This window comes from Nannospalax galili, unplaced genomic scaffold (assembly GCF_000622305.1).
Source record: "Nannospalax galili isolate Female #2095 unplaced genomic scaffold, S.galili_v1.0 scaffold173, whole genome shotgun sequence".
NCBI lineage: Eukaryota > Metazoa > Chordata > Mammalia > Rodentia > Spalacidae > Nannospalax > Nannospalax galili.
In genome coordinates, this window is record NW_008334442.1 from 4,746,254 (window position 1) to 4,768,025 (window position 21,772).

The window sequence follows — 21,772 nt, forward strand, 5'->3', positions numbered from 1 at the left end:
ATACAACCAAAAAAGAAAACTATAGACCCATATCCTTAATGAACATAGATGCAAAAATTCTCAACAAGATACTTGCAAACCGCATACAGACACACATCAAAAAGATCATCCACCATGATCAAGTCAGCTTTATCCCAGAGATGCAGGGATGGTTCAAAATAAATAGGTCAATAAACATCATAAATCATATAAATGGACTCAAAGACAAGAACCACATGGTCAACTCAATAGATGTAGAGAAGGCCTTTGACAAAATTCAACATCCATTTATGTTCCAAGTCCTAGAGGGAATTGGACTGGAGGGAACATACCTTTTTCATTATAGATGTGTATCATGGAGTTTCCTTTATAAACAACGTGTTTCCTTCCTGAATAATACACACTTCAACATTTGTGGTTGCACAAGTTTTTTCAGTCTTCCAAACGAATCTGAGACATTGCAAAATGCTTTCTAGTAGATGGTTCCCCCAAACTAAAGGTAAACAAAATTTTCATTCTAGCTCTAAAAATTTCAAGAAAAATTAGATAAGCTACAACCTCACAAACATCTTTCATTAAGTTTCTACCTCCTGCAGTTTTACAATTACCTGCTTCCTAATGCTTTATTTCACTTGGTATTCCAAAGGTCTTTATGTTAACACTTTGAATGAAAAAGTAATCATTAGTTTCCCTGATTCTGCCTTTAGCTAATAAGAAAGGAACACAGAGAGATACTCTGAGGCAACACATCATTTCATGATTTTGAGCCGAAGGAAACCAATTTAATGGTTTCAATATGTTAAAAGTGCTATTATTTACAAGTGGAAAATTTAACTAGCACACAAAATATTTAAAATAATTAAATATTTAAATATTTAAAATAATTCTCAGAAATAGTTTGACATCACACAAAACTTATCTTACATAATAGAACTGAAATTTCCTTTAAAAGATATTGGTAAAGAAATACAAATTTAAGACAAAAATTAATAGACCTAATATAGCCTACTTCCTTACCTCCAAAAAAGCAAGAGCAAAAAATGCACTCAGAAAAAAATAAAACAAAAAACAAAAAGGCACTCACATAAATTTCAAGTCACTGAAAGTTTTAAATATTTGAACACATGACTAAACAGAAAAAATGCAGTGAGATGAATAATCAACAAAAAAGAAATTAAAATGCTAAATAAACTAATGGAAAGATAGTCAAATTCATAGTAATATATAAAAATAATTGAGATGGTACACTTAGTATAATCTCTGGTACATATAAGTGAAACCATTAAAGTACAACTAATAATTAAAGATATGAATATCTAAGAAACTATATGTCATATGTAGTAAAACACATTGGTAAATATTAAAAAATTACGACACTCAGAATTGGTAAGAATGTGAGGAAAGGGGCTCTGTTTTAATATATAGTTTGAGTGTCAGGTTCATTCTTTTGAAAAACATTTTGATAAGATCCTTTCTAAAAAGTAAAATACATAATATATATTAAGATACATATTAGGTACATATTTGCTATGGTTTAGTTACTGTTTAAGTGTGTCCCTCTCCCAAGGGTTCATGTGTTGTTGACATGGGCCCTAGTGTTATAATAGCAAGAATGGCCTCCTTAAGAGAAAACTCCTGGCAAAGAGAATAAAATCTCTGGCCTGGGTGGAGACACAGAGTGTAGTTGATCCAAATCAATCACCTAGCCAAGGGACTGCCCCTAGGAAGGTGGGTTCACCTTAAGCCAAGCTAAAGCCGTAAGTGGAATAATTAGGGCTTTAATGAGATGGTGAACTTCTCCTGCCTGGATCCCTACTCCACTGTACTGGTGGTAGAGTAGCTTAGCAGACTGTAGACTTTCATCTTCGTAAGTCCAACCCCTTTTCAGAATTCAGAAAAGTATCACCTCTCTTTTTCTTCTTTCTAGTTCTTTTCTAAGCTTGCTTTCCCTGACACTCTTGGCTGTCCCCACCTCTTGGGTTTCTTTACTCTTTCTCAAAAGCTTCCCCCCTCGGCTTGAGTGGCTACTAGTCTGCCGGGTGTCTGACCTCCATGTCAGCTTAAACAGGTATAGAACATGAGTTTTTCCTTCTCTCCTCCATTCTTTCCTCAGGGCAGCTGCTTGAGATTTACAGCTTACCTGCCCTGAGAGTTTCCTTTTAATTCTCATAGAATTGTCCTTAAAACGTCGACTTGACTTCATTCTTAAATACTTTTACTAATGAAACTAAGACCCAAAAAGGGTACCCCAATTTCTCCTGTATCATCTGGCAACCACGAAGGGATATCCAAATTCCAGGAACACTAGGGTGGCAATGCTGGGAAGTAAGGAGACTTTTAAGAGGAAGACCCTAGTGGAATGTCCTTAGGCCAAATGGGGACATGCCCACAGAAAGGAAAGTGGGACTTTAGTTTCCTCACCATCTTTTGCTATTTATTTACTTATTTATTTATTTATTTATTTATTTATTTTTGGTCTTTTTTGAGACCCAGTGGCTCCTAGTAGCCCCAGTTGGGCTAGAACTCACTATGTAGGCCTGGCTGGAATTGAACTCACAAAGATCTGCCTGCCTCTGCCTCCCGAGTGCTGGGATTAAAGGCATGTGCCACCACACCCAGCTTGTTTTGCTTTTGAGATAGGATATCACATTGTTGTTCTGACTGGTCCTGGTGTCCTGGGCTCATGTGATCCTCCTGCCTCAGTCGCTAAAGTATCTGGGACTACAGACATGGGAATCTATACCCAGTTTCTGACTTCCTGTCAGAACACAAGAGCTCCCACCATGATGTGATACAGCTCAGAAAGCCCTCACCAGAGCTGAGCTAGTGACACTTTCATGCCCTGGAATCTCTAAAACTGTGAGATAAGCTAACCTCTTTTATTTAAAAAATTAGTCTGTCTTGAGTATTTCAAACTATTGAAAAATTGGATAAAACACATAAATATTCGTTACCATGTTATAAAGAAAAATTGGAAATGTAAAAATTTACCAAGAGAGTTGATTTGGAAAATATAAGGAAGCCAGGCAAGGTAGTACACACCTTTAACCCCAGCCCTTGGAAGGCAGGAAGATCTCTGTGACCTGGAGGCCAGCCTGGTCTACATAATGAGTTCCAGGCCAGCTGGAGCTACAGGGACTCCATCTAAGAAAAAAATATCCCAATTTTGCTGTGAGTACATGGAGAAAAAGACTAAACATTTGCAGAAGTTTAGTCTATGGTATTTGATTATAACACTCTGAACTAAGACAGTACAATGAAAGCCTTAGAGGCAATTTTCTCATTTATGATTAAAAAACTCCAACTTGGGTATATAGAAGCTTCTGAGACTCAGAAATATTAGTGTATGATTATAATTCAAATGACAAAGATGCTTGCAAAAATGATATAAATCACATTAAAAGAGCTTCAGAATAATTGGAGACAGTAAAATGACACACAGCTCTTTAGGAATCCATAAGGCCAACAGTATTCAACTTGCTGTCTGGTAAATTCCATGCAGCTACTATTTCATAGGCAACACACATCACACCAACACAGATGATCCTCATTTACTATTCCCTACATTCACCATCTCACTCACGTCACAGTCACACGGCACAGGTTTTACTATGCCTAGTCTACAGACGGGGAAATTCAGCCTCACAGAGGGTAAGTGACTTGCCCAGAGTCACACAGCTGGAACACAGAGAGCCAGAATTTAACTCACATCTAATTAAAAATCCTGCTGAACTGTGGAAAGCCACTGCAGTTTAATAAAAGAAATTTTACAGCCACATCTCAAGATATATTTAGTACAAGAAACTTGCTGAACTTCACATTTAGTTCCCTGCCCATTAAGCCCACTGGATGCTTTGTATACCAGAAAGCAGAGGGAATTTCAGGTTTTCATTAGGCCATGGAAATTGTTTACAAATGTCAAGAAGCCAAAGAAATTAAATAAGCATTTCTTTTCACTGATGATGTTACTTAGGGAAACTATCTTCTTTACAGAGAAGTATACTGGAGGTCGAGTTTGAATGATTATTAATTAATACCTAATTTTATCTGAATACAAAACATTCTAGAATTGTTTTAGCTGGCATCCTATACAGTGTTCAATGAAGCTGGCAGCTGGGAATGGTGACAAATATCTGAACTGCAGCACTCAAGGGGTGGAGTCCAGAGGATGAAAAATTCAAAATTATCTTTAGCTATATAGGAGGTTTCAGGCTAATCTGGATTACTTGAATATCTATGTAAAAAAATAAGTTTAATGAATGCTTTATGAAGAGAAGGAGTGAAGAGCTAACATATCTAAGCATTTCTTTATTGATGATGTTAGGTAAATGACACAAGAAACATTCACTAGAAATTCTCATCTTTGAGACAAACCTTCATGAACTTTCATGTCATCGCAGTAGTTTCAAGTATCATGCAGCCACTGGGGCACAGCTACAGAATGCAAAGACCTCTGTCATTACACAAAGCAAATCCTGGACAATATATGCTAGACAAATGTTGAAGCCATCAGATGTATTTCCTTCATTATGTATAGCCATACTACAAGCATTTGACCAGGTACTTTCTGATGCTGTTTTGACATTAGCTAAGCCAGGTCACTCTAGTGAGATCACTTGTGGAAAATTTCATGGTTATGTCATAAAGGACTGAATATTTTCAGTCCCATACTCAAACGAGTGAAAATCTACACGAAATGGACCTGTTTCTTTTTTTTTATTATTGTTTTTATTTTATGTGTATGCGTGTATTTCTGCATGTAGGCAAGTGCACCCGTGTTGTGCAATGCCTGCAGAGGACAGAAGAGGCTGTAGGAACCCCTGGGACTGGAGTTACAGACAGTTGTTAGCTGTCATGTGGGTGCTGGGATTCGAACCCAGGTTTTCTGCAAGAACAACCAGTGTTCTTAACCGCTGAGCCATCTCTGCAGCCCTGAAATGGACCTGTTTCTAGATAAACATAGACTAATAAAATTGTTCCTGTAGGATTCACAAAGTTTAAGTAGAACAATTTCCATAGAAAACCTAGGAAAAGTTATTAAAGGACAACTCCATACAAAAATACAACAAATCAAATGGTCTTAAGGGGAATGCTATCTACAGTCTACTGAAAAGAAGAAAAACTTATGTCCTATTATAAAATAAACATTGCTATTTAAAGTTTAAAATGGGGGGTGGGCAGTGGGAAGGAGACCGTAGTACAACGTTACTCAAGAATAGTGGTACAGGCCGGGCGTGGTGGCGCACGCCTTTAATCCCAGCATTCAGGAGGCAGAGGCAGGCGGATCTCTGTGAGTTCAAGGCCAGCCTGGTCTACATAGTGAGTTCCAGGACAGCTGGGGCTACAGGGAGACCCTGTTCCCCCCCCAAAAAAGAGAGAGAGAGAGAGAATAGTGGTGCAATAATAATCAGTGAAATATAAATAAAACAATCTAACTTCACATGCAGAAGATAACACAAAATAATAAGAAATACAACACAACTATTCCAATTCTTGGTGCTCCAAAGTCTACTAAGTGTTCCATATAATTACAAAATAAAGAAAGCAACTAAAATTTTGAAAGATAAAGAGAAATTTTTCTTAATTCCTATCTTCTGGAGTGTTTTATTGTGAATGCATGTTAAATTTTGTCAAGGCATTTTACCAGAAAGGATTTTCCTCCTAGAATTCTAGAGAGGCTCCATTCAGTATTATTGTACTCCATATTAATGTACCTGAGAAAAATGATACGATTACCTTCAAAGTTGGTAAAAATGCCTTAACAAAATTCAACATCCTTAACAATAAAAATACTCAAGAATAGCCAGGCATTGTGGCGCATGCCTTAAGTCCCAGCACTTAGGAGGTAGAGGCAGGTGGATCCCTGTGGGTTCAAGGCCAGCCTGGTCTATATAGTGAGTTCTAGGCTATCTGGGGCTACAGAAAGACCCTTTCTCAAAAAGACAACAACAACAACAATAAAATACTCAAGAATATAGGAATTAATAGACATTTCTCCTTTTAATTCTTTTTCAACTAAACAATACTTTGTAAATTAAGACCACTGGGGATTGAGCATTTGAATTATATTTCAGTTCTGCTTTTTGGACTTTTATCAGACATACAATCATATTATGTACCTCAATCCCTTTGAAGACACATTTCTCAGATGAGTAAAAGATGTACTTCTTATTATAAAAGTCAGTAACTTATTTAAGGGGCAAACTATCAGAGGCACACCTACTACATAAGGAATGCGGCAGGGATGCGTCTATGCCCCTACTGTGTGAGTTACAGTTATTAGCCAATGAAATCACACAAGAGAAATCAACTAACAGAAAAAGAATAGATGAGGAAAAAGTCTCTATCTATCTGAAGATGATAGAGTTGTATCACTAGAAATTCCCACAAGTGTTATTTTATTCAATAACACTAAATAAAATAATTTTGTAAAATGGATAAAGAATCTACATATAGAACATGTGATAACTTTCAACTTACACACAAGAAATACAGAATATGACAGAAAAATCCTACTTATAATAACAAAACAACTGGACAATGAGCAGAGAACAAGAGGCTACAAAGTGCTTACCCCTGAATAGGACATCTGTATCAAACCTCTGCCTCCCAAAGCTCAGGATCATTGTAGAAGAAGGAGTGGAAGATTCTAAGAGCTAGAAGAGGTAGACGAAAATCCAGAGCCAATAAAAGCAAACCTGGTCAATTTAGCTATATTAAAAAGCTGCATAGTGCAAAATATCATATATGTGATAAAATATTTGCAACTCTATAAATTTCTATTACAAAGCTGAACTTTCATACCATTGAAAATGGCATAACTGAGGTGTATGAAATAAGAAAGCCAGCAAAATCTTCTCAGAAACAGACTTTTCCAAACTCTGGAAATTAATCAACTGTTTGCAGCAATATGGAAATCATACTTTAAAGATGAATGGAGGGTGAATAGGAATCTTGGTGGAGAACAGGAAGTTCTGTGGTAGTTTAATTTGCCTGAGTCTCAGGCTATGCTCTTCAGATCCTGTGGCCTTGAAAAGTAGCATCTCACATTATTTCTGGTACAGACTGCACCCACTGGGGAGGATACTTAGAAATCAAAATGGATCAAGAGTTCTTTTATGGGTTCATTCAGAAGAAAGCCAGTTTGCATGGTTCTCTGAATTAATCTTTCCCAGAATTTAGCCAGTATAAAAATTCTGTCCCTTACTATTGTGAGTAAAGACTGAGGGTTATTTATTTAAAAAAAAAAACAATCAAAAGCAAATAATTTAACATTATGGCTGCTTGAGACAGAGGGAAAGAACACTTTGATAAGTAAAACAGAAAAATTTGAAAGAAAAGCAAGGCCGTAAGATTTCCACAGAGAGTTCCCAACATATTTCTGGGAATGTAAAGGCTACGTGCAATATTAGGGCTGTCCTTGTACTAAAGAAAGAGCTAAGGACATAGACTCTCCCACCACTGATTGACCTAAAGTTCTACATACACAAGAAGTAAAAGCTAAGACAGAGTGATTAACTTTCATGTGTGCTGTTAAAGACATGTTGTGACATGCATATGTGCATTCCTTGATAAAGAGAGAGAGTTTTTTTGGTTTCTGACATTTAAGGAACTCTCTCTCCAGTCAATGATTGCAACTATAAAATGATAGAATAGACTCCATGCATAAAAGAATAAATATTTGTAGCATCAAATTTATAAATCTCTTCTGAGTTAACAAACCAACTACTCTAAAAAATAGAGCAGCTAACTCTGGGAGGAAGAAGTTATGACCCAGATTTTCTGCATTATTTAGAAAATCCAATTTTCAGTAGAAAATTAACATTCACAGTACTGAAAGGTACTAAGCAAGCTCCCAGAATTTGAAAAAAAAAATCAACTTTACCCAGCTGTGAATCCTGTGAACTACAATAACAAATGACTGGCAAGATATGTACACTGGTACAATAGTGGGATGAATATTATTGGAGAAGCCAACCACTCTTTGATTAGATTTAAAGTCAGTTTCCTAGGATGGAACCCATACTTGACATTGATATCAGGCTTAGGAACCTGAGGCTAGACAGGGCACAGGACATAAGGGAGAACCTAATACTAGTTTTCTACCAAATAGTTATTGTACTAAATTGACTCATAATGACTTGTTGCTATACCCATAGATTAATGAATCTCACAACTCTTACCAGAGAAGTTTTCTTATGCAACAGATGGGGATTACTACAGAAACAAGCAAAGAACAAGAAGTTTCAAGAACATTTATCTCTGAATAGATCACCTATATCAAATTTCTATCTCCCAAGGCTCAGGGATCATTATGAAAAAGGGAATGGAAAGACTGTAAGAGCCAGAGGTGGTGGATGATCATAAGGAAATAGTTTTTCAGACAGCTAGTCAGTTACTCATATGAACTCGCAGCAACGGTGACAACATGCACAACTCTTGCATAAGCTCAAACCAGAAAATCCCAGAACAGACAAAAAGAAGTGGGTAAGAAGCTCCAATACCACCTAAAGAAATTTTGGCAACTGATGGCTGCTGGGAAGGTTAGGGATAGAGATAATCTCTTTCAAGCATGGGACTTTTGAAACTTTGACAATTTTTTTAAAAAAGCAGATTGTATATATTAATTCATTGAAGATTTAAATCAGAGGGCTCTTCACTAAAAAGGAATTTATTACAATTACAATGTGAACACTGTATAACAGATGTGGTGATATGGATTCCATATAATCATAACTTCTACCAGTGAAACCTCCAGGGAGGTGTGCTATATGATGATGCAGGTTTGAATACTTTAATACAAGCAATGCACCAATTTACATTCTTATGTTGAGATTGAAGTTCTATTGAAAAACATAATTCTATGAACCTCAAACTTGTAGGATGATGATTAGGAATACTCTACATTAAGGAGAAAAGTAATTTTTAACACAAGGTTTAGTTACTTTGAGTCTAATAATTCTATCATACTAAAACCAGGTAGAAGTTCATAGAATATATATTTCCTACAATTCAGCTATCACAATTAAATTTCTCAGAGAGAACATTTCTAAAATTTTTAGGAAGATAAATGTTTTAAGTAGAAGTTCTTTTGGACATTCATGCATAGCTCCTTCTTTCTTCTATAACAATCTTGTTAGAAGCATAAAGAGCTTTTTCTAGTAAACTTTGCATTTGTGGGCTCCCATTCATCCCAGCTAGGCAGAAGTATTGTTAAAACTACCACCAGATAAGCCATGTCTTGCCAAGAAGTTTACAAAAGGAAGACTACTGGCCACCAGCCCTTGACCTGTGATTCCTTTGTATTTAGCAAATGATGATGCAAAGTCTCCTGAAAATAACTGGCATCGCAAGATTTAAATTAATACCAGGAAGGAAAAATGTTTATGTTCTAATTCTGAAAAGATATGGCCATTCCCTTTTCATTGTCATCTTCTAGAAGTTTACATGGACAAAATATAATACGACAAGTAGTCAATGTGAGCAAATCTTGAGCCTTATAAAAACCAAAATGATTATAAATACAAATAGCATGTCAGTGTGTGTGCCTGTTAGCACGTCAGTGTGTGTGCCTGTGCATTTGAACATGTTTCACATGGCTAGTCTCCCTTGGTTGAGTATGGTGCAGCATTAGCGTCTATGATTTTATGTGTAAAACATATTTGTGTATATCAATAACAAGTACTTAATAAGAAGCAGCACTGATACAGAGATTATGTCTGCTTATTTAGTATTTCACCTTGCAAAGATTTTTGGGCATCTATTAAGTAACTGTTTTTTGCACAAAAACCTGTGTGATAAATGTGTAAATTTTTTTCATAAGGTTGTGAGTAGGCTATTTCTTTTGACTTCAGAGGAAATCAGGTTTTTTCAAGGTGGTAAGGCTACAGAAAACATCTTATTTAGATTTTGTTTTCTTATTTTCATTATACTAAGAGAACTATTTAAGCTTCATAATTGCAAAGGTTTCGTGGTAGTTTTTTTTTTTTGGTTTTCTTTTCCCTGCATGTGGAATCAATAAAAGGGGCTGAGAGGTCTTCAAAGCAATAAGATATGAGGTTCAGAAGTATGGTGTGTGTGTGTGTGTGTGTGTGTGTGTGTGTGTGTGCATTTGATCTTAAGGCATTTGATCTTATTAGGCATTAACAAGAATGTCTAGGAAGTACATCTTCTGCCATGTACTTTATTGACACTGTGGTTGTTCTGACAAGGTCTTTGGTATTAGGCATCTTAGGGGTGACGGTGCCCACCATTCTCTACTCCTCTTGAAAACATATTCCTTAGACAACGTGCCATGCTCTGGAACTTTTCACTGACTCTTTATAAAATATTTCACTGTGCCTTGATTTTCTTATACATCACTATTAGCCTAAACCTGGATAAACTGTTATACTATGGTACAAATTATTGTGAAATGCTTAATTAATACTTCTCAACAGAGAAAACTACATTTATCAATCCCTTCATATTTAAAGGAATGAGCAGTAAAAGGATAGCTTCAGAGTGCACCAGGAAGGGAAAGGCCCCCTGCAGTGCCTACACTTACACCTCTTTGGCAACCTGTGCCCAACATAGACCATTAAAGCTGATAGCAAAGGTTCAAAACACCTGAGGAGGCACCATGTGCCTGGATATACTTACAAGTCACCATGAATGAGTCCATAGATCTGCGGCATGTTCTGATTATAGATTCCTCTCAAAATAACTATGAGGAGAATCACCACAAAAGACGGAATCCCCCAGCTGAGAAGGAAAAAGAGCAGGTATCGTCTCTCGGTGTGTTCATCATTCATCACCAGCACGTACCAGAAATTCACAGACTAGGAGAGGAAACAAGATGGACAGGCTCTGGATTAATGGCACAGGCCCCAAACTCCCCTGGTGGAGACATAGTCACTAACAAAGGGTGAGGATTGACAATGGTTATAGTTTTGAGTTGAATTCATTTATTTCATACATTCAAGAAACTTGACATTTCAAATGTCTGGAAACATAAGAAAATATTTAATTTATTGAACTTTTTTGTTTTCCCTACCTTGTTCTGACTTAATGTCTGTCATAATTGCCTATGATTGGGAGGCAAATCTCACTCAGAGGAAAATACAGATACACCACCTTCCCACATGAACAAATTCATGATGATGATATGGAAATAGCTCAGGTTTTTGACAGGTTTTACATGTTTGGTACCTAATACATGCGTGAGCCAGACACCGTTCTCTGGGTGGGGATACACCTGTGAGGTGGCCACAGCTCTGTCGCCAGTGGAAGAGTATAGAATCAGAAACAACATGACTGTGCATAGAGAAAAATGCCACAATCCAGAAGGATTTGAAGTCTGCTTTGCTTGTCTGTGTGTATTCTCTTCTTTCTTGTTCATTCAGTTGACTAATATTTACCAAGTTCTTGTAAGTATCAGAGATCAGCCTAGTCACTAAAGGTGTAGTGTTGAAAGGGATGGGGAGGGATTTACTCTTCTGAACTGTAGATTCCAAACAAGAGAGCAACAAATAATTAAGAACAATATATATTTTATATTCAAATAATATATTTCTTCTATTTCTCTCTCTCTCTTTGTGTGTGTGTGTGTGTGTGTGTGTGTGTGTGTGTGTGTGTGTCTTTTTGAGACAGGGTCTCCTTGTAACTAGATCCAGCTGGCCTGGAACTCGCTATACAGACCAGGCTGTCCTTGAACTCACAGAGATCTGCCTGCCTTTGCCTCTCAAGAGCTGGGACTAAAGGCACGTGCCACCACACCCAGATCATATTTCTTCTATTTCTTATGATAAAAGCAATCAAGGGACAAGTGCCCAGAGAGTTCAGAGGATGTGGGGATACACCAGATAGATGGAGTGAGGAAATGGAGGCCTGTAATGTCATCAAAATGTTTTGATTGGCCCCAAACCCTTAATCAAGATTGTGTCAAAGCCAATTCTAGTATTTGCATATTCTATTTTTCTAACCTTTCTTTCTAAGAGAAATAACATATATAATTAACATTTAGTACAGCAATGACACTTAATATCATGCCATACAATTTAATATCATGCCATGCGTATGAAAGAACTTCACACATGTTACGTGAGGATGTTCAACCTGGGCAAGTAACAGCATTTGCTCAATCTGTTTCCTTATGCAAGCAAGGTTATTGGAAAGATTAGATGAGATAGCAAATGCAAAGTGCTGAGTACGTATGTAGTCACCACTGGAAAATGTGATTATAGTCTTTAAATCTCCTGGAAGGTTATGACAAAAGATTGGTAGCTTACACCCCAAACTAGCAATGATGCAGTGCAAACCCTTTCTAAGTAAAAAATAAGCATTCAAAATGTTTGTGGGAAGATGTTTAGACACTGTTTAGTGAGGCCTCAGAACAGGTGCCTATTTGGGTCAAATCAGTCTTGAGAGATTATATTATGCTAAATGTGAGAAGGACAAAAATGTTTGGTTTCTTGGAGAATTTTGCGCCTGAATTTTATTTCCTTATCTTTATGTACATCTGCAGTTACAAAGCATATTTTGAATTGTTACTTATCTAAATTTGTTACAACTCCTCTTTAGAAATGATTAGGCCAAGAAGTTGTTGGGTTTGTTTCTCCCTCTTTTTGCACTTAGTATAGAGATGTGGACCTGAATCAGTGGGCTGTGCTAAGTGCTGATCCTGAGCTAATCAATGTTGGCCATCAGAGGATGGAAAGTCACCCAACCTAAAGATTACGACCCAAGTACTAGTTGTTAACATATTAAATACATGTTGGTGTGAATTCATCTAACAAGGTAACTCAGTGCTGCAGAAGGTGGAAATGTCTGGAAAGGAAGGGCAAACTGCTAAGTGACTTCTAAGTTGACTGACTATGGTAACGTTTGGGACATTCTCAAAATGTCTGCTTTTACACAGACATCTGTTCTTCAATTAGGGTGACTGAACCTTTCACAGACATTTGAGCGACAGTCAGACATTTACCACAGGCTCAGGTAAGACTAAGAAGTTTACTACTTTCTAGGTTCACGCTTTGGCATGGCTGCATTCTCAATGACTTGATGAATCAAAATAAGCTCCAAATATCATAAATGTTTGTCAATTTGAAAAACTAAAAATGCTTTCTTAACAGAATCATTCATTAACAGAATCCAATCATTAAAGTATACTCTGAAAAAGAATTTCCCATTATGTATCTTTTTTTAAAAAAACCATAGGATAGAAATACTGTGTAATAAAACAAATATTCTAGAAAAACCATGTGATCCATATGTAAGATTTTCTTTGACTCACTTAAGTTTTCCTGAATCTTATTTATTATATAGGTTTGTAAAAATTATTTTATTTTTATTCATGTGTATGCATGTGTGTGTATACCATAGATGTGTGTGTGCCTGCAGAGGCCAGAAGAAGGTATCAGATCCCTTTGAACTGGAGTTACAGGTGGTTGTGCGCCCTCTGACATGGGTGTTGAGAAATGAATTTTGGTCCTCTACAAGAGTAACAAGGACTGTTACCTGCTGAACCTTCTCTCCAGCACTTCGTATAGGACTTTTTGAGACAGGGGTTCAAACCTGCTATATAGCCAGGGATGATCATGAACTCCTGATCCTCCTACCTCCATCTCCCAAGTACTGGGATTATAGATGTGCATCACCATACCTGGCTTTGAATTTTATTTTAATATAATTAGGTTAGCATATTTTGGGGTGCATGCCTAGGTCATCAGTTCCCTTTTCTAAGCCCTGTCTCTCACTTTCCCCAACCATATACAGAGTAAGCTCAGCAACTCCATGTGCCCCATGACCATGTTCAGCTGGCCACAGCTGGTTTGATCATGGCTAGAAGCCTGACACAGGTCGGGCCAGTCACCTGTCACAGAATCCTTATAATCTCAATTGTCAACTACAATAAGAGGAGGTATGAATCCCAGCAGCAGTGCCACAAGCATGGTCAAGAGAGACTGTGACTGCAGGAAAGAGTGAACAGACAAAACTGCACTCAGAACTTTGGACTGAATAAGTTTTCAAATACTTCCTTTGTGATTTAAACGTTTAAGTTAGTTCAGTTTAGATTTTGGTTTTCTTTTCTCTTCCAAAGAAATTGGATGTGTGTGTGTGTGTGTGTGTGTGTGTGTGTGTGTGTGTACGTGTGTGTAAAAGAGGATGATAGAGAATTTAACCATCTTCCTGTCCCTGGAATCATGGCTCTCTTTTGTAATCTAATGAAGGAGTATTAGAGCTGGGTATGGGGGCACAGGCCTATAATTCCAGCACTAAGGAAGTAGGACAGGAAGATCAGGCTAGCCTCTGCTACACAGGGAATTTGAGACCAGTCTGGGCTATATGAGATCTTGTCTTAAAAAAATAATCTATGACTAATTATATTTAAGATTTATTTCCACAGAAATTCATATAAATACTGACATTAGTATCTTGTGCATAAGAACTTATTTTCTTGCCTTTCCACAAACTCCACACACTTCACATATGACTGGAGATGCATGTTCCTAAGTATATATAGATGTAACAGTTTCTCTTCTGCCCCCATCCATTACACTAGCATTTAATAATAACTGAAAAAAGGTTATTAGAATATAAATGGCTGAAGTCTAACTATGAGCTGTGTAAGATTAATTTTTGTGTGCCTTGTATAAAAAATTAGACTTCACAGTATCTGGTAAAATGCTTTGCACACAATCTTTATTGAGAAATATAAAAAGTGAAGATGCATACATTTTTCAGTAGTGTTTTGTTGACTTCAACAGCTATTTTATGTCATAAATCTCTGAATGTCTTCATATATAGGTGTACATGTATGCTTGTATACTTATAAATATTAAACCCTTTTCCAAAAAGTTTTAGGAGACATGATGATTTTATTCGATTCAACTCCTAATGAAAAGGAACTTAAGTTAATTAATATAAACTTAAAAAAATTAAATGCAGAAACATTAACTTGAACCGATTTTTATTGAGTAATAAATGTTTCCCTCACATTAATGTAGACCTAGCTCATTCAACAGAGGTAATTTCTGTTCCCCCCGCAGAAGGAAAGAAACTGTGGCTGGTACATTTCCCAGAATTAATAACTGAGGCTGATAAAATTTAAACTGATTCTGTTAAAGGTGCAAAGAAACAATTAAAATATCTAGATAGGATATAATTTAGGTTAAAGACACATAAGAATAAAGTAAAATCTGTGTCCGTAAGCACATTTACTAACATTCCTATATAGATATACTTTTCAGGTATCTCTACAGAAAAACCAAACACATGTATTATTAAATAATTTGATCATCATAGGTCATAATTGTGCCTTCACATACTCCCAAAACATAAATTTATTAGTTTATTCATAATTCTCCATATAACACACATTAGTATGTTAGCAAATTGTTTAAAAATGCCATTTATTTTAGGCTCAATAGGCTATTTGAATGCCACTTGTTTCATGGGATTGTGGAATAAAGAATAACTAGTACCTAGGCTATCATTTAATACTTGGTTATTAATTGGCCCACTAGAATCACTGAACTGATTTATAGCATCATGTTTAATCAGCGATGACACAGGCTACTACCTCTGTCCATTACCACATGTTCTTAATCATTCATTTCAGATGGAAATCTAAGAAATGTTTCCACATGCCCTTGTGCCAGTTCTCCTTCCTTTCTTAGTATTTATTGCATGAAATGAACTGTAAGGCTTTTGGGATTGGAGAATTCAGTATTTCCTGCGTATGTCATTTTTATCTTGGTAATTATCATTCTGTTGTCTTCAATACTTTGATGTCCTGTCAAATTAAATCAAAGACAAAGAAAAAACACAGCTAATTTTAGCATTTCCCTTCCTGTTGTTATGTTCTGACACCCAGTAGCCTCGCTCCCAAGGAGGAAAGAACCTGTGTGTTTGTTTCTCCACTGTCTGGTTATATGGTGAAATTAAGGCACAAGATAGAAATGCTTAAACACAATTGTAATGATTTCTAACTTTATTCTATCATTTTTAAAAGAGAAACTTCAGTTTCAAAATAGAATATATTTTGGATTGAGCTGTGTCTTTGGGGGTGAGATGAACAGATTGCAAAGACAATACAAGACTTTCTTACCTTCTGTGATTGAAACAGACTGCTATACAATCATCTAACATGGTGATAGGGGGTGATTATAAAACCAGGGCAGATGAATACACAAGAGAAATTACATTTATATTTGCTTTACTGTATATGAATTTCACAATTAATTGAGGGTTATATTCTTTCCTCAATTAACCCATGGTCTGGCAATCTGACTGGAAGCATGATCTATGTAACATTCATAATAAAAGCATAATTTCTAGGAATTCACTCTATGGATATTCCCTCAGTAAACAAATATTATTTACAATACAAAAAAGTAATGAGCATTGGCCAGAATTAGGGACTACAAAATAAATGACAGAATAACTGTATCATAGTACAGAAAAAAGTACAGTTAAACATTGTAAATGTAAAGATTTCCAAATATAAATATATACATACATGCATATACAAAAGTATATACAAACCCAAGGACACACATGTGTGTTTGTTTATAGCTTTATAAATATTTGTCTACTTATGGGATATTTGTGGAGGCATTGACAGGAAACCATTACAGTGTTTAGATATGAGTATGGCATTGGAGTGTCGAGCAAAAGCTGGAGAATGTGCAAAATAGCAAAAAAGAAATGTATACTATTTATTTTACATTGCTCTGAAGGGCTTTTGTTTTATTAGCATACACTATCTCTAAAATAAAATAAAATAAGAAATACAAAATAAAACTAGCTAGCAACATAAAGACATTTCAAGATTTTAAATTCTCATTGTCAATCTAGGAGAGCCAACTTGACTCTGGTGTCTTAAGGAAGTAGGAAATGATTTCAGTAGTTGCATTGAGTGATCTTACACGAAGCACAAACAGGACAAGTCAATTATCCTTGGCCAAATAGGGAATTTGTGACTTGCTTGTTTTAAAACAAAGTAAGCAAACTATTGTGCTGCTGTCCTCCTACCATGTGCTGAATGACTTCCCAAAGGAAGGAAGGGGATGCCTGGAGAACCAGAGTCAGGTCCTTAGTTGTGGAGTCTATGGGAAGGCAGGCCTGTGCTCTGCAGGTTAGAGATTAGCCTCCTAAGGTTTGTGGCTAGTGTCTGCCTCTCTTGAAATCAGCCCTCTTTCCACCATATCAAACGCATTCTCTTTTCTTAAAAGATACAAATTATATCAGAAAAGCAGAATATTCAGTGTATTTCAAAAACCTCTGTTATTTCAGCCACTTATGATAGCCTAGCCATAACAAGAGAGAATATGCACAGTGTACAATCTGGGCCGGGCACAGTGCCCAGCTTCCTCCATGGATTAATTACTTTCATATTTTCTCAATTCTCAAAGACAAGTGATGTAACTGTAACTTGATTTTTTTCGATAAGAAAAAGTAAGCTCAGAGAAGTGTTATATAACTTGTTTACCCATAAAATTTTTCCTTTTGGTAGGTTAAAACTATAAGCTACCTTTACTATAATGGTACTGAAAGCCACCTAGTATAAAAGCAAACCAAAGCCTTTTAAATACATTTATCCTAACATTGAAAATGTGATACAAATGAAATTTGTATTTGTATTTTTATTTTAAAATGCTTCTTTAAATTTTTTATTACATTATGTATGTATGTATGTATGTATGTATGTATGTATGTATGTAGGCACACTGTAGAGGTCAGAGCACAACTTACGGGAGTGGTTCTCTCCTTCCATGATGTGGGTCCTCGGGATCAAACTCAGGTTATCAGGCTTCACAGCAAGCATCTTTACTGCTGAGGCCTGTTGCCAGGCCCCATTAACAATTCTGGTGTACTTAACCCACTGACTAAAAATTAATGACTAACTTAATGTCATTATATTATTCATGAATAGTATCAGATTCCCTCCTGTGCTGCTAAAAATGCAAAGTTGAATCATTAAAGTGTTAATATTCTTTCAATTTTTTTTCAATCGAACTTGACCCACAGGGTTGGACTAACAGTTTATTCTACTACATGGTGTTAAAAAAATAGACTCAGGGTTCTTAAAAATGGTTTTAACACACAGCATTTTGTAAATGAGAAATACAGATTGGTAAAATGACAACCTCTCACCATAAAATAACCTATTAAAAGTAACCTAACTAAAATTCAGAAGTTATTGAATTTTCCCTTGTGGTCATACCACAAACCATGAAAAATGTGTGGTGCACCATCTGAAATGCATTACACTTCACTGACACTTTAAATAGCCTTTCTGAACCATGAGACATACAGAAATATAATTAGTTTCCTAAATATGCATCAACCACAATCATATTTACTTACTGACCAGATGAGCAGACATAAAATAAACCAATCCTCATGACTTGGGTGAAATCCTATATACTATCTTGTTTAACACTCCCCCAAAGCAGGAAACACACCTGAAACGTGTGTGAAAGCCATTTCCCTCTGTTTGAATGTATTTGGGGGATCTGATTCACTTCTCACAGGTCTAGTGGCCATGAAAAAACCTTAACTTGAGTGAAAATTTCATTTCCTAAGATTTGATCCATTTGCTCTGGTTCTGCCAAACGCAGGCACCTGCTCCAGGCTTTCCCTCCCATACTTCTGACATTTTTGGACAGCATCACCCTCCCTGAATCCTTTCCAGGCTAGTTCCCTTCTGACTCCTCACATGCTGGAACATGACTGGGAAAGTGATTACTATATCCCTAGGCAGACAGTACACTACAGATTACAACACAGCTACTGCAGCCATTTGTAGATTACAGAGCTGTCTCCATACTGTTCCTGATGCAACCCAGGTCTGTGTGATACTCTGGTCATCCATCACATTGCCATGCGTTTACATTAATGCAAAAATTTCAGTCATTAGATGGGATCTCCTTCATTCCAGCATTCAACCTATCACTACAGGTTCTCTATGTTGGTTTTGCCTGGAATATTAATGCAGGCAGGTTACTATTTTAATTCTGTTATCTCTGTGTATCTTCAAATCTGATAAGCAATTTCCTGTGTTTTCATCTTAGTCATTAATCAGAAACTCAGAATGTCAGGGACATAAACAAAGACCTTCAGCATACCACCGAGATTTGGTCCAGGCAGATAGATAACAACCTCCATAGTTAATATTGAAAAGTTCAGCTGAGATAAAAACTCCAAAGCAATTATGTAACCAGAAACATTAAAGACATTTATCTTAATTTCAGAAGATATTTCAGTTTTATGCTATGTGGATTAGATTTATTTTTAAATCTCTTGACAACAATGTTTGAGAACATAACATATATTCCATGCTCAAAAATCTATAAAGGACTAATTCAAGGACTGAGAAATCATTATCTTCATATGAAAATTCAGAAATCAACCTTAGAGAGAATTAATGAGTTGATTGAGGCTTGCACAGAGAGTGGCAAAGCCAAAGGCAGACTTCAAGGATCTTCCATACCACTCTTCACATTGTAATTATTATTATAATTATAATTATTATTTGATAGAGGGAATCTCGCTGGATCTAGAGCTTGCCATTTCCCCTAGACTAGCTGACCAGCAAGTTCTTATGATCCACCTGTCCCTGTGCCCGGCCCTGCACTGGAATTACAAGTGTGTATACTCATACCCCCAGCTTGAACTCAGATCCTGATTCTTAGCTTACGGTTGATGGTCCAACTCTCACTTCAGTTTCTTTATGAAGCAAGTTAGCATATGATCAAAGAGTGAATTGGGATCTGTGTCCAAAAAGGGGAGTCTATAAGTCCCTTTCAACACTGAAAGATCCTCAGGAGAGTTTTCTGGGATTCTTTGGGTCTCAAAATATAGTCTTTCTAGATGATTTCTTCCAAAGCAATGACTCCATTTTTCAACCCTATATCAATGAATTTCCAACATTTCTCTACAGCACACGTCTACCTTCTGGGCCACGGAAAACCTCAGAGATCTCTCTTTCCTAGAGATCCCCACTGTGATGGCTATACAGAATTGATTCCACTTCACTACAGAGACTATCAGGTACTAAGACCATCATCAGTCAGGGTCACTAGAGGTGAGCAGAGGTAGAGGAAGGGACAAGCTACCAACCTGAATGAGCATCCAGCTAAATTGGCAAAGATACAGGTAATGTGCCACAGCAGCCACAGCCGAACAACTCTCTTCACTCAGTTGGGGACTTGCATATGCAGATGCCAGGAACACAATCTGGAAGAAACAGATACTTCTATTTTTAAGACTTGCTAAAATTAAAGAAGAATATCGAGAAAATTAAACTGCTTTCTCATCGGAATCCATGAGTTAGTGAGCCAAAGGAAAAGTAAGTTGAGCTGATGCCCAACTCATATGACTAAGCCATTCTCAAATGGCAACACATGAAATTTTATTTCTAAGAACCAATGAATAACATTATGTTCCATGTTGCCCTATGACTCTCAGAAGGAAATTCTCAAGGTAAACCACGTTCTTATCACTGCTAGACCAAAACCTTGAAATGCATTTAACTAAGTGGGAAGGAAGGAGCAGAGTAGAAATGCCATTCCTTGTGTATGTCCCAGCTAAAGGGAAAAAGGAGAAGGGGAGGCAGAATTCTCCTCCACCTTTCCATCACCTGCAGCCTCTTGCCAGGAAGTAACATGCATAATAATTATGGTGAAGCTTCGCATGCTGCATTGTCTCTATTGACTGTAAAGGACTTGCATGGTGGTTGATGCTTTCCTTAGGCAGCTTCATGAGATGCAGCATAACACTTCATATTAACCAAAGGGCCTCCTCTGTCACACTAAAGGGACTGTTCCTCTTGAAAATCAGTTATTTAAGTTCCTGAACACCTGTGCTTAATTCTCTCACCAGTAACAACAGTAAGTTTGAAAAGATAAACTCTGAAGTCCTTTCATCTCTAAGATTCCAGAATTATTTTTAACATTAAGATTCCTAATTGAATTTTCTGTTTAATTAGCCCTGGGTTTGTTATTTGCAATATACACTATTAAAATTAATCAAAGCAACATTTAAAGTAGAAACTATAAATTACAGCTCATTGTTTCCTAATAGTCTAGTGCAAATGAGTTCCCTGAAAAATAATAAAGTTAACAAAGTCACATTTCCAGAACACACCACACAATAGTTTTGAATTATTGTAGCTTGTCCTTAAAACATACTTAAAATTTTGAAAATTTCATCTTTTGTTCAGCTTATGATATACAAAATGTTATAGGTCATAAATTTAAACATATAAGTTCCATAAATATTCACTAAACACATTCCACGCATTAAGCACCAAAACTTAGCCTTAAAGACTTTAGAAGAAGGGGTTGGAGAGATGGCTCAGTGGTTAAAAGGACTCACTGCTCTTGCAGAACACCAAGGTTAGATTCCCAGAACCCACATGGCAGTTAACAACCATCTGTAATTCCAGTTCCAGGGATCTGATGCCTTCTTCTGACCTCTGCAGGAATTGCACGACACAGGTGCACTAACACACGTGCAGGCAATATACTCATGGACAAAAATAAATTAAAAAAAATAAAAAGACTTTAGAAGAAAAACTCTCTAAATCTACTCCTTCAAGCAAGCACCATGACAATTTATGTCCTTAAAAAATTAACAAGATGACATCTAGTTCCACATTTAAAAAAAAAATTGCAAACTACATGATTAGAAGAAGCATTTCATTACAGCTTTAACATATTCAGTAACATACTCCAGAGCAAGAGTACATCTCTTTCACAAGTGGCTGTAAGTTTCTAGGTTCACAGTTGAATTAATACAGTTATAC

At 36.5% G+C, this 21,772-nt stretch overlaps 1 protein-coding gene across 1 annotated transcript in view; it reads right to left on the minus strand.

Annotated features, from left to right (window-relative positions):
• Adgrv1 (adhesion G protein-coupled receptor V1) overlaps positions 1-21,772 on the minus strand; it is a 595,268-nt gene that overhangs the window by 205,495 nt on the left and 368,001 nt on the right. Inside the window, exons 83-84 of the mRNA XM_008829347.3 lie at positions 20,086-20,202; positions 10,621-10,799 (exon numbers count right to left, since the gene is read on the minus strand). Coding sequence (XP_008827569.1) covers positions 10,621-10,799; positions 20,086-20,202 — 296 coding nt within the window. The remainder of the gene's footprint in view (positions 1-10,620; positions 10,800-20,085; positions 20,203-21,772) is intronic.